The 14,012-nt window shown below is 42.5% G+C and overlaps 1 protein-coding gene across 5 annotated transcripts in view; it reads left to right on the top strand.

Moving 5' to 3' along the window:
- SMARCA2 (SWI/SNF related BAF chromatin remodeling complex subunit ATPase 2) overlaps positions 1-14,012 on the top strand; it is a 180,041-nt gene that overhangs the window by 145,331 nt on the left and 20,698 nt on the right. For 3 of the 5 annotated variants that reach the window (XM_070375823.1, XM_070375824.1, XM_070375822.1), the window contains exons 28-29: positions 5,068-5,285; positions 13,813-13,866. In XM_070375823.1, coding sequence (XP_070231924.1) covers positions 5,068-5,285; positions 13,813-13,866 — 272 coding nt within the window. Of the gene's footprint in view, positions 1-3,222; positions 3,319-5,067; positions 5,286-13,812; positions 13,867-14,012 lie in introns of those variants that run through there. The other 2 variants (XM_070375827.1, XM_070375825.1) reach the window with 2 other exon arrangements.

The raw sequence follows: 14,012 nt of genomic DNA on the forward strand, positions 1-14,012 counted from the left end.
TCCTGTGATTGACATGCAGTGGTGCTTTGTGAGAGCTCCCCCTTTTGGCCTCCTGACTCCATTTTCATGAGGCTTCCCTTTATTAATTTTCATATGATAATCAAAAACAATTGTCCAGTTTCTGCCATGGATCTGAAATTCTGTATCCAAAATTGCTATAGTTGTTATGAAACAGAGTGACTGAAATGATTGTGGCATTTTGAGCAAGAGCTCCATGTTCAATTTTTGTTGTTGTTAAATATTTCTATTATAAAAATGTTTCTTATTCATGAAATCTTGAATTTTCTTTAAAATGCCACTTTTTGGTTGTAGTCGCTGCTCCTATTCCCCTGGTTGTCTGGGGGATCATTACTTGTATTATTTGCTTCTAGGTCTTAGCAGGGCTTGAGGGAGGTCTAGTCTCCCTGAATATTGGAATGAAGTTTAGTGGTCAGCAGGAAGCAGTGGAATTGACATGTAATTGGCACCAATCCTCTGTCTTTACTGCTTAGCCCTCAGTTCTGTAACCCTCACCCCTACCTCCAGCAGCATCTGAGGGCCTTCTGGAATCCAATTAGAGTCCTAAGGGAGAAGGACCCCCAGAGAAACAGGGGGTAAAGAGAAGAAACACACAGAGAGAAACCTTGTCAGGGGGCAGATATTTAAATACCAGATATTTGAATTTAGAATACGGAATTTCCTATTTCATCTCCAAAAAGATCATCCATGCATTGTCTAGAATTGCTTTCGAATTCCTCCATTTAGTTTTTCTGAAGATGGTCTGTTCCACTGTGAGGGCTGTGCCACACAGCTCGGTGTGTTTGGAGATGCTGAGTGGAAAAGACAGCCACAGGGAAACGGTGCGCCCAGAGCTGGCTTGTGGCTTTTGTTTGCTCGTCCCTGTTCACCTATTCATAGTCATGGATCCCTTCTGCTGCTGCCTGGCATCGTGGAGTAACATATAACAGCACCTCGCTGTACCCTGGGGTTGAGAAGAGTCAGGATAATGCGCACTTTCTGGACTGTTCATCTTTCACTAAGACGTAGTGTGTGTCGGGATGACAGAGGGGGGCATGGCTGGACCCACGTGTGGCTTATTCCCGGGTCTGCCATGTGCTCTGTAAGCTGCAAACTGTTTGCTTTAAAACAGCTAATCCTGTACTACCGACCGTCTCCACGGACTGTCTCCTCCTGCATTTTATGTTCAGAACCTACACACACAAACACACATACACACACACACACCCCCCAACCTTCTCCTGCATTTTACGATCAGAACCTACTACACACACACATGGATGCACACACACACACACACACACACACACACACACATACCGACTGTCTCCTGCATTTTATGATCAGAACCTGCATACATACAAACACACACACACACACACACACACACACACACCAACCTTATCCTGCATTTTATGATCAGAACCCACACACACACACACACACACACACACACACTGCTTTCTTAACTGATTGAGGAAAAAGCCACTCTGTATCTTATCCTTGAATATCCTGTGTCATCATCATGTATTCTTTAAAAAAATTTTTTTTAAATTGAAAGAGAAAAAGAAAAAAAGGGGGTGGGGAAGAAGGTTGCCATCCAGTGGAAGAAGGAGTAATTCCCAGCTTCATTCAGGAAAAAAAAACGCAGGCTGAAATAAGCTTAACTATTTTAACTTGGCTGGGGATTTTTTATCACCAGAAGGGTTTTTTTCTTTCTTAGCGACTTCGGGAGCCAAATGGGTGCCGTGTGCCTTTAAGGGAAGAAGCGCCTCAGCAAACTTCGCTATAGTTGTGTCTCACCGTTTGGGTAGGGAAGGAAAGCGTTAATTTCTTATTTGTACACTTTTTTTCCCCCGACTTCCTTCCTATTCACTTCATTAAATCTAGAGGCAGTTCAGCATGGGAGCCGTCTGTATGTTGAATTAGGGCTCGCACTCTTGCGCAACACGTCACCAGTCGGAAACTGGGGGTTTGCTTCTGTGATTTATTTCAATATTGTGCTGGTAAAAGGTTTGGAAGGGAATTCTTTGTGGGGTAGTACTTGAGCATTGTGTAGCAAGTTTTGTGTGTGTGTCACTAGCCCCTAGCCCTGAGTAGTGTCAGTGAAGCCAGTTGAATAAATATTTTTTTTTTTTAAGAGGAGAACAATTTTAAATTTTCCATGAATAATTTTACTTTCAGGCTGGAGTAATCTTACTCCACTCTCTTAAGTGCGAGAAGCACTGGGAAATATTTAGTGAATTGATTTCCATTAGAAAAAGACCCTTAGAAATCCCTGAACATAAAGCACTGCATATGGATGTGTTTGGGGTCTTTGGGGAGGAGGGAAAATGTTTTGTAGTTCTCTGCATTCCTGCATAAAACCTTAATTTAAGGGGAATAATGGTCAGTACTTTGTGTGTTTCCTTGTAATTCCAAACCCTAAATTTAATAAGAATCTGCACGTATTAGCAATTGTAATAAAAATGGTCTCCCTGGTTCTTTTTGCAGTTTAATTTGTTTTCGCTTCTTAGCTACTCCCAGATTTAGAGATTGAGAAGTCCAAATATCACAAGCTTATGCTTTGTTCCATTCTTGCAAAATTAAGGGAGGGGTAAGAGGAGAAATATCCTTTCACAACTTCCCCCCTCTCCATTTATCCCCCAGAAAAGAAAAACAATGAAAAATTTTACAGCATGAAACTGAAAGTGAAGTGTCACAGTTGTTTGGGATTTTCTTTAAAGAGAATAATACATTGTATTAAAATACTTAAACTTGAGAACATGCACATTGCTTTAACTTACATGCATTTAATGAAATAATTCTTTTATCAAAAAAAAAATCATCTTAGACTGCTCCAAAACCACGCAGCCTATTTTCTTAAAGCACTAAAATAAGCTTTAAAATACAAAAAAAAGCATACCTGTTTTTTTTTTTAATAAATTTGAATATTAATTTGTTTTCTTATTGGCTTAATTGTTCAAATGTGAGTAAGAATGAGAAACCACCTGAGCTAAAAATCTCTAATTCTGCTGCCTGGAATAATCAGGGGGAAAAAATATGATAAGTAGTTGTCAATATTAAAACAGGCTGAAGGAGGAAGGCTTCGGGCCTTGTAGTAGGTAGAATGAAACAGCAGATTTGAGTCTCCACAATCCTTTCAGTATTAAATTTTCAGTAAAATAAAATTACTTGTATATGAAAACATAGCCTTTCCCCAGCTCTCTTTTTTTTCCTGATCAGCTGATGAAGAGACTAGCAGCTCGCTGCTTTGCTGGCTTGTTAATTTTATCCCCACTAACTGTGATTTCCGATAGCCGGCCTGCTGATAGTGGTAAGGTAAATATCCTTTTTCGTTGCCGTCTTGAAGATTCAGTAGAACTACATCCCAGGCATGTGTAGGTGTGTAACACATCAAAAGCCGGTGTTCTCCGTATTTCTGTGTGTAACTGGGTGCTTGAGGAGAGCAATACCATTAACTGTTGACAGCCTTGCATGCTGTATTTATTATTAGCATGTTCAGCCTCCAAGATTTGCGGGACAAATTTTCTTTTCTTAATCTTCGCTTTAGCTGCAGTGTGTTTAGCTGTATAGTGGGTGTCCTGCTTTTAGTCAAATGAATATTAATGAAATAACGTGGAGCTTTTTTTTTTTCTTCCTTCTTTTTTCTTTTTCCTCATAACTCATCAGACCTTGCCTCCTTCATAGTGGTTATCTGCACACTGTAGGATCGTGATGGAAATTGTCTTTTGATTATTAAGGCCTGGGCTCAGGCTGTCCCTTTAGGATTCTGTCTGTGTGCATGTTGCTTCTCTGGGTTTGCACATTGGAAGATGCATAGAAAGCCTATTTTTTTCTTTCTGAAATCCCACTGGCATTTTTAACATGCCAGGTTGTTTTGTGTTCTGCACCAGGTTTTCTTCACAAAACCTTTCTTTTTCAGAAGGCATTGTACATAAGTGAAAGAAATTATGTCTGAGCTGTAATCACTCTTTATATTGATTGTTATACTCACATGATCATAAATATTAGCCATGTTTGGTGCTGTGGAGAAATGAAGGTAATTGCCTTATGATTAGAGCTCTTTTCAGCTACGAGAAAGGATTGATTAGCATTTGCATACTGGAGGCAATATTGAGAGGCAGGAGGAACAAATAACAACATCAGTTATTTTGTGTGAGAAACCAATCTTGATATGCAATTTAAAGGTCTTTTTAAAAATTTTCTTTTCCATGGTCAAATTTTCTCTTATCTATTGCTGTTTTTTTCTTTGCAGTTTTTCCTTTCCCTTTATTTTCCTTAAGTTTTGAGATTAACCAGGAGGGGGAAAAAAAGTTTAAACTTCTGGGTCTGTCACATGGATCTCTTAGCCCCTTATGAACAGGCTTCTTCTTATACCTGGTTGTTTTTATAGCTATTTTATTGTCTCTCTGCACTAGTGCTGCTGGCTCTGGTTTAAAGCAAGCGTTTGCAGGTAATTGGAAAAAAGTGTTTTTTGTTTGTGAGTGTGTGTGTTCTTTATCGGATGATTTAAGTGCGTTTACCCAGGAATGTGGCTTTGTACTTCCCGTTTCCTTGTTTACTAATTGCTATGTTAGAAGAAAATCTGGATGGAATTTTGACTTACGTTGTGAATCATGAATAAATTGATGTAAAACCTCAAAGAAGAGAAGGTCAAAGCTTATATGAATGTAAGGATGCAATCTTAGGGAAATTTTTTCCTCATTCACCCCTTGTTTCAGTTTACCTTTGACTCTCTACAGAAATAAGACAGTAAAGGTCTTTTTCCTACATCGAGCTGAAATGTCATTTGGTTTTAGTTATCTTCAAACACTTAAATGTATAAATCTCTTCGTATTTGTCACATTCTTTGCTATTAGTGTTTCGGGCCTTCACATATTTTGATCAGGAAATAAGACTTGGGTTAAAGATACATTTATCCAATATGGTGGTTTTCTATTTTTCTTCTTATTTCACTGATTACTGTTAATTTCTACTTTGTTTCATTTTGTTCTAATTATCTAATTTTTTTTTTTCTTTTTAGTATTCTCTTGTCTTGAATTTTTCTCCTTCATTTCCAATTAACAGGCCATTGAAGACGGCAATTTGGAAGAAATGGAAGAGGAAGTCCGGCTTAAGAAGCGAAAAAGACGAAGAAACGTGGATAAAGATCCTGCAAAAGAAGATGTGGAGAAGGCCAAGAAGAGGAGAGGTCGCCCTCCAGCTGAGAAGCTGTCACCAAATCCCCCTAAACTGACGAAGCAGATGAATGCGATCATTGACACGGTGATAAACTACAAAGACAGGTGAGCACTCAGTCCCTCACCTCCGTCGTCTTCACCAAGACCACACGTGCTGCTGCCTGCAGAGCATGATCCATCGCGGTGCACCCTGGGTTCTAGGGCCCTTTCTTCCTCCTGGTTTATGGTTTTTGCTCCAGAGGTATCAGCAAACTTGGATGCAATTTAGAGAGGCTACACTTGATATTTTGTATGATGTTTTACCAGGTATTATGTAAGATATTTGGAAATAGGAGTTTAGATGACAAAATTAAAAAACAAAACAAAACCCTAAGGGATTTCCGAAATACCATCATTTGTATGGAAGGATTGGAAACAGAGTGAAATTATTCCTTTGGCTTGAATTGTTAGAGGGGAAAAAAAAGTCTTAGCACATTTAAGGTGAATATTCATGTTAAGACTTTGTTTTAAACCAAACCGATGCTTCCATCAAAATACCGGTTCTTCTTTCCTTCCAAGGTATTTTGATGGAAGCATCGGTTTGGTTTAAAACAAAGTCTTAACGTGAATATTCACCTTAACTATGCTAAGACTTTTTTTCCCCCTCTAACAACTCAAGCCAAAGGTATAATTTCACTCTTTTCAATCCTTCCATATAAATTTCTGAGCACTTGTTCAAGCCATCTCCTTCTTCCCAATAACCCTACCTAAAGAGGATGGTTTTCCAGCAACTTTATCTCTTTTTCATGGAGCTTTTGAATGTGAACTTTGAGAAATCTGTACCAGACACTATCTCCAGGCCATTTTTAAACAGTAAACAATTATTTGAAAACCAGAGTAAAGATGTTTTGAGATGTCAAGCAGCTGTATGTAGTTGATAAATTAGGCTACATTTTGGTTAGTTGATTTGGTTTCTATTCAGTAATCATGTGATGCAGTTTTAATAGGAAGGTCACATCTCATTTCAGTTGAAAAAACTGATGAGAAAAAACACACTTTATGTCTCTTGGTTTCCTAGTGGCATGAATCAATTTTTAGTTACCAGAAACCTTTGATATTAACTCTGCTGCTCTGTATACCTGGAATTGTTTGCCACAAATAACTTAAGTTGTGCTTTTAGTCCTTCACTGTAACTTTAGCACATGTTTTTGTAGGAGGAAGAAAACCTCATCATAAAGATTAAGTAGAACAAGCAAGAAATTTTCAACCATAGGGTTTTATTAATAGCTCCTTACAGAAAATATAAAGACTTCTCAGAAAACAGTGAAAGGGGAATAGGCGCAACTGTGTGTGAACAGAGTCTGAAGTTCTCGGGCCTCTTTCCCTCCCGGGTGTCTCGGGTTCCCTCCTGCTTACTGTTCTCACTGTTTTCTTTTCTTTTCTTTTTTTTTAAGTCATTTCCTTTGAGAATTCTAAAGTGGCTACAAAGGGCGGCCCCATTACATCACGTCTGGATAAGATGTTCATTGACATGGGGGAGTGACAGTAATCTAGGAAAGGAAGTTTGGCCGTGAGATCATTCTTTGCCCAGGTGAACACGCAGACTTGTCACCCAAGCATAAGTCGTGCTCTCTGTCAAGTCTCTGTCCCTTCTTGGCTATACTGGTAGGTTGGCTGGAGGCAGAAATCGTTTCCAGGAAGTCAGTTTGGACACTTAGACCTTATTTATTAGCTCCTGGCATAGAGAGAAATAAGTAGAGGGTGTCATTCTGCATATACCTCTAACTTTTTGCCTTTGTCTCTGGAGAGAGACACGTCTGTGGCTTTGACCAGGTGTGCCTTGATGTTTAACAGGCATTGTGTTCATGACCTGCTGAGTGAGCCTAGGTCTGCTGGAACACTGAGAAGAGCCAAGGAAGTCCTTGGAGGTTTAGAAAGTCCTTTTATTCCAGGTGATGTCTATCTCTTCCTTTAATGGTATAAAAGAGGTCACCACCCGGTAAACCACATACTGCCAACAGATTGTTTTGTTTTATATTTCTTTTTTTTTTCTTTCTTTTTTAAAGCAAGCACATAAATCTAGCGAGAATTCCTATAAAGCGTCAGGGTTCCCCCACCCCACCAGCATCACCACCTTTTTTGAAACACCTAAAAGTCTGGCAGCAGCACTGTCCCTAGGCTCCTCTAAGGTACCCGTCGGAGCAGAGAATTGGCCGTTGCCCCCCCTCCCCCGTGGGCTGTCCCTCTCTGGATGACCACTGTCCCCACCGGCCGCTATCATCCCTCCAGTGTGGAGTGTCGGTTGTCATTTATCATTGTATTTTTCATTCCTGGCTCATTTCACTCCTTTAGATCACCTGCCAGCTCCGTAACCTTTTGGGTTTGTGATTTGCTGATGCACAGGGCCATAGGCTGACAACTTTTCCAAAAACCACCCCCAAATACAGAGTCATATGAAGGTCTCTCCCTTAAACCTCAGCTAAGCATAGCACAGTAGTTTAAGCTCTGGTCTTGGCTTAACTACCTGCATTCCAATCCGAACTCTACCATTTACTGCCTGTGGGGCAGCTGGGCAACTGACTTAACCTCCCTGACCCTCAGTTTCCTCGTCCACAAAATGGAGTGATTACAGTACCTGCCTCTAGAGGTGTTAGGAGGATTTGATGAGTTAATATAGCTCTTTGAACAGTTTAATTATTAATAATCAGCCTTTCAGACTATTTATAGCAAATCAGGTGGGTGAGCGGAGCTCTGAGCACCATAAAGAAAATGTCCTTGCTCATACGGTTTTCATACTGTAATTTCTAAAACCAGGAACATGCAGTTTCCCTGGGACTGATGATGGAGCATGCCTTTGGTTGTACTACAGAGCGAGGATATTTAAATATTTCAACATGCAGGCATTGAATCATTTGTTTTTTTCCTCTTTCATTGGTTTTATTTATTTTACTTTTCCTTAAAGTACTTATTCTATTAGCACCCACATTTAGGTATGTTCTGGGAAGTACATTCTGCATGTTTCATATGCATTTCGTGTTAGTCATCCTCTAGAAAAAAAGCTTACTCTATGTTTTTTATGTCTCTTACCAAATTTGGCGCTCAAGTAGGAGTCACTCAAATTAGGAGCGCCTTTAATTAGATACATCATATTTTTGGTTTTAGAAAATGCTGCCGAGAAATGTACTTCTCCATGTGTTGAGATTTTTGCACCAGTAAAGTCAGCGACTAATATAGTAATTCAACCTACCTGTGAAAGAAATACCACCTGGACCAACCTCCTTCCCATCACCTCAGTCAAATGTTAGGGCTCTGACAGTCCTGGAGATTAATAGAATATTAAATAAGAACGGGCATCTATATTTAACATATATAAGAATTAATTAGCTCTTAGGAGACAGTCTTCTTTTTTTCCCCCCCAAAGTTCTTGCATGATTTCGGGACAGATGTAGCTTTATATTTTTAAAAAGAACAAGGATAATTTAAGTATCTACTTATTGCTTTTGTTTTCAGTGCCAGACCTAATTTTTTTAGAGAGGTGCTTTTCAAAAATGTGACACCCTGCCCCCCCAGAAAAAAGCCAATAATCCTATGTGACACAAATATGAAATCTCTCTACAGCCGTCTCTACTAGAGGTAGCACTGGTCTATTATTGCCATTCTCATCATCTTATATCTCCAGTAGAAAACTTGATGTGAGGTAGTGTTGGAAGGCTTTGTTTTGATTTATTAAGCGTGCTTCCATAGAAAGCTTTTAAAATTGTACTGTCAGTTAATATGATATGTAACCTAAGGGTCTTTACTTCTTGGAAAAGGGACTTATCCCAGTCTACATCTGTACCCTCTAAAATCGCCCCTGTGAAGAGATGGAGAATAAGATGGTGAAGAATGGGGTCTGGGGGAGCTATTCCCAGTCTAGAGGCATGGCTTATAGTTCCTGAGATAAGGAGGGAGTTTCCCAGAGGGGATTCTTAGTATTGCAGGGGTTTCGGCTCTGTCTGGTCCAGTTTCCCAGCTGTGTCTCCCTGTGTCACCCCCAGCAGACTATCACCTAACCTCGTGTGGACACGCCCAGCCTCAGCTCACTGTGTCAGGAAGCCATTCACGACACCAAAGGACAGCCCTAAACACGACAGGCATTTCCTATATTAAGACAGACTCAGCCCTCTGACTTCTAGCTATTTGTTCTGCTTGGAACTTCAGAGAGTCAGTCTTCTCATTCTGAGAAATAGCCTTTAAAATATGCATAAACATATCAGCCTCAAGCCATTCTCCTTCAAGTTGAAACGCCTCACTTTGCCGTCTGAGTGAAGCCTGGACTTGGGCCACCCTCGTCCCCCTCCTTAGACACAGTTTGCTTCCTTAGTGCCCCATTAAAAACATGGCACCCGGAACTCCAGAAGGACTCCCTTGGCGGCTAGTTGCAGGATGCTCGGTAGCCTTCTTTTTCTGGACACCAAAATTCTGTTACCATCACTCAGGAATGTGTTAACTTTCTCCACCAACCTTGACTCAGAGTTAACTCCCATTGAAAACATGGCTTGCTGAAAAACTCACTCCCCTGCAGCACATACACACATTTCTTTTCTCACATGAATGCTGCCAAGGTTAGCCTTCAGCTAAACCTTTGACTTTTGTCTTTATCCTGTATCTGCTTATTCTTATTCCTGTCTAGTTTCATCTTACTGATTGTTGTCCCATCGTTCTGGTCCATTGATGTAACACTGAGTTTTATGCCCTCTTTTAAAAAAAGACACGTTGGCTTGTTTTCCCAAGTTGTTGCTGTCATCCAGAGGTTTGCTATAAGCTATTGCCGAGAAACTTCTAGAGGGCAAAGGACACGTCCTCTATAACATGCCCCTGAAAAGTCACTTAAGGTTGACGTGCATTTATTAATCAGTAATCTTTAAAGTTGATGGACCATCTGTGAACTTTACATGGCCATGCTGTCATTGTCACCTACACTCATCTCTCCTTCCTCAAGGTTATCAAAAAAAGTTAAACCCAAGATATACTGTGTTTCTGGCCTCCCCAATCCATCAACCTAGAAACCCTGCTGAAAGAATGAAATGAGGTTAGCTTGCCATGGCTTTCTCTCAGAGACCCCCTACCAGTACTTAATGATGTTATTTATCTTCTCTAAATAGCCCTGTGGCATCTGAATAATTTCTCCGAAATTTTGACCCGAGGTCCACATCAAGCACAGCCCTCTCGAGTTTCCCTTCTCCTTTTGAAAGCGGGACATTTGCTTATCTCTAGTCTCCTGATTCTATTCTCTGTGATTTCTTAAACATCATTAGCAGAAGCAATCTACTTACTCTTTCAGGATGTAATTAGTTTGCAACTGGACACTTGAACTCATTTGAAATGGCTTGATAGGCTCTATCGACTCTCCTATGAGTAGCTTTTGTCCGACATTTCTTATGCCTTGCTTTTCAAATCTGAGCATTGTTCACATTCCTGAAGAATCTGGAAACAGGGCATGAGGAGGTTATCGGCACCTCCTCCCCCTCTAGCAGCTGTTTGAAGACTGGCAGGAGCGTTCCTTGAGGAGGGGCCCTGCTGTCTCCAGAGGGTCTGGACTTCAGGTGCAGCCCTGCAAATGGACTTGGGAGCAGTGGGGAGCTGGGAGACACCTGCCTAACCCTGGCACCCAGCGGGGCATCCGGGGGGTGGCCGAAGGGCTCTTTCCTCCTTGATGCCCTTCAGGCTCTTCTCTCTTCCCCAAGGCTAGTCTGTCTTCTTCTTGACCCTCATTTTAATAAACCCTGATGATATCTTTAGGATTGGTGGAAAGCTTCAGCATGTTCTGAATCTTAGCTCTCCCCACATTGTAGAAAATCATTTATTGATCCTGGAAATATTAATTGCATTCCCCCACCTCCTTTCCAGCCTTGAGTGCCAGAGGGTTAAAAAACTCACAGGACTTGCTTCCACTAGCTTGCCGTGCGGTGGGGGAGATGGTTCTGAACAGGCAAGCAGCCAGGGGATTTCTGGGAAGTAGGGGTCATGTGAGCCCCTTACATAAGACTATGATAACATTATCTGGTGTTTATGGTCCCTTTGGGGGCTTCCCAGGTGGTTCAGTGGTAAAGAATCTGCCTGCAGTGCGGGAGACATGGGTTCATTTGCTAGGTCGGGAAGATCCCCTGGAGGAGGAAATGGCAACCCACCCCAATATCCTTGCCTGGAAAATTCCATGGAGGAAGGAGTCTGGAGGGCTACAATCCATGGGTAGCAAAGAGTTGGACATCACTGAGTGAACATGCACACACATGATTCCTTTTAGGGGAAAAAATACACATCATTATCGCTACATTTACCTGGGACAAGAGAGCCAGCATTTTTACCCTGGTACATTATAGTACCTTTGCAAGGACTTGGGAAACCGCAAACCCAAGGACCAAGAGTACTTGTTTAATTCCTGTACACAGACTCCTTTTTGCAAATGGAGAGTCTCTTGTAGCATTTCCCTAATTTTGAGTGAGGCTGGGCTACTGTTTTAAAGGGCCACATATAGTCAAACCACACTCCAGAAGGGATAGACTCTTCCTTTAAAAAGTTGCCTTTTCTTCTTTAAATATTTTCTTTTCAGAGTGCTCTACCTGGAGTACATTTAGGTATTTACGATGTCAAAGGCTTTCCCTCAGGTATCATCCTGAGGCTTCCATCCAAGATGGACTATTCACACCAGTGTTCATACTGTCTTTTAAGATACATTTGTAGGAACATACATTTTTCCCCTGGAGGAGGAAATGGCAATCTACTCCAGTATTCTTGCCTGGGAAATGCCATGGACAAAGGAGCCTGGTGGGCTACAGTCCATGGGGTTGCAAAGAGTTGGACACAGACTGAGCACAGTGTACATTTTTAAAGCCAAATTCATACCATTATTTAATAAGCTTTTTTGTTTTGCTTGTACTTTTTTCCAGTCAGGTTGCTGACCCACATAGGTCTGTCCTTCCACACTCTAACAGAATCATTTGAAATTATTCTGTTGGAATCTCCTCTGTTCAGAGCTTCCCTTCCCCAATGAGCTGTCATCTCGGTCAGTCCCAGGTCCAGGAACCATGCCCACCCTTCTCCAGGGTATCTGCAGCATGTCTTGTGATGTGTCTACCGTGCTATATGTCATTCCCAGGATGTTCTTCACTCTTACATATTCTGACACCACACAGTCTGTTTCAGCTTCTGTATCCCCTTGGTTAAGACCATCACCAACCCAAGATCCCAAATGTGTCATGAAAAGAGCACTCCCAATGCTGTGCCTTATTCCCAACATCCCCTTACATACAGAGTTTCCTCAGCATTTCTCCCAGGCCCTTCACTGCTTCTGTGTCTTCACCCTCTGTCTGCATCAGGCCCTCACCCTCATCACTGGCCGTGTGTGGATGGCCTGCCTTCTCTCAGAGACATGGAATCCCTCTTGTCAGATTAAGAACTCGCAGTAGCTCCTCATCGCCTCACCGATGGTGACCAAACTTCCTACCGTGGGAAAGACAGTCTTCCGTGATCTGGCCCTAGGACCTTCTTGACTTCATTTTCCACCATGCAGCTTTCCCTTGTATGTCACACATTCCAGCTGACTGACTCTGCTTTTCCAGCATGGTCTTGTACTTTGGCTCCTCTCTCCCGGGTTTATCTCTGCCTTGCCTCCCGCTCTCCTGGGGCAGAGTGGGCAGTGTCCCTGAGGACGGACGTGTACGTGGCTGTACATGGGCTCTGTATGCCAAAGGCACCGTCTATGCCTGGAGAAAGACCTAGAGGGGATGGGGGCGGTTTTCCCAGCTGTGTCACACCTCTCAGCTACTTCTCTGAAAAAAGTTAAAGTGTTAGTCACTCAGTCATGTCTGACTCTGCAATCCCATGGACTGTAGCCCACCAGGCTCCTCTGTCCAGGGAATTCTCCAGGCAAGAATACTGGAGTGGGTAGCCATTCCCTTTCTCCAGAGAATCTTCCTGACCCAGGGATCGAACCTGGGTCTCCTGCATTGCAGGCAGATTCTTTACCATCTGAGCTACCAGGGAAGCCTACTTCTCTGCCACCACACAAAGGGACACCAGAAGGGCAGTTTCAAAATCCTCAACTGAAGAGGCTTTCCCTAGAGGCTAGCGCCCTCTCTTGTGTGGTGGTTGTCATTTCCAGTTGAAGATGAGCTGGAGATTAACTCTGTGATCCGACTACCGAGATGGTGCTCAGAAACCGAGTTAGGGTTCAGGGCCCCCTCTGGGTGCTGACCGCTGTAGCAAAGTACAGCATCCTGTCTCATGGGCACAACAGCTGTCTGAGGTAAGTACTCACCCCATTTTACAAATGAGGAGCTAGACTCGGGTAGGCTAAAGCTGCCTTCCTAAGACCACCCCCACACCCACCAAGCAGATGCTACCTGTCTCCCACTGCTTCTAGCACAACTGATGGGAATGTGTAGAGGGAGATGGGACCAGAGTAGCAGGCATTGACTTGTCTGAAAGAGGCAGGAAAAGTCCCCAGTCATCTTGCCAGCGAACCCCTGAGGTGGGCAAGGTAGGTAGGTGATTATACTGAGGCGTGAAGTGTGACATGAACCGCCAGAGGTCACCAGCCTAGGAGGAAGCAGCCGGGCTGGGATGAGGACCCAGGTCTTCTGACTCAAGTGTTCTTTTTACTCTACCACAGGTGTAACGTGGAGAAGGTGCCCAGTAATTCTCAGTTGGAAATAGAAGGAAACAGGTCAGGATCTGTCTTGTATTCCTGTGTCTCTATATACAGGTATCCCTTGGCCCACCACCCGGCCTTCGAAGCAGATCCCTCCAGTGGCCTCCTGATCATCCCTGCTTGTAGTGGGCGATGGAGGCACAGATGTTGCGGCTTCTGTT

The sequence above is a fragment of the Bos mutus genome, chromosome 8, assembly GCF_027580195.1.
Source record: "Bos mutus isolate GX-2022 chromosome 8, NWIPB_WYAK_1.1, whole genome shotgun sequence".
NCBI classification, from domain to species: Eukaryota; Metazoa; Chordata; class Mammalia; order Artiodactyla; family Bovidae; genus Bos; species Bos mutus.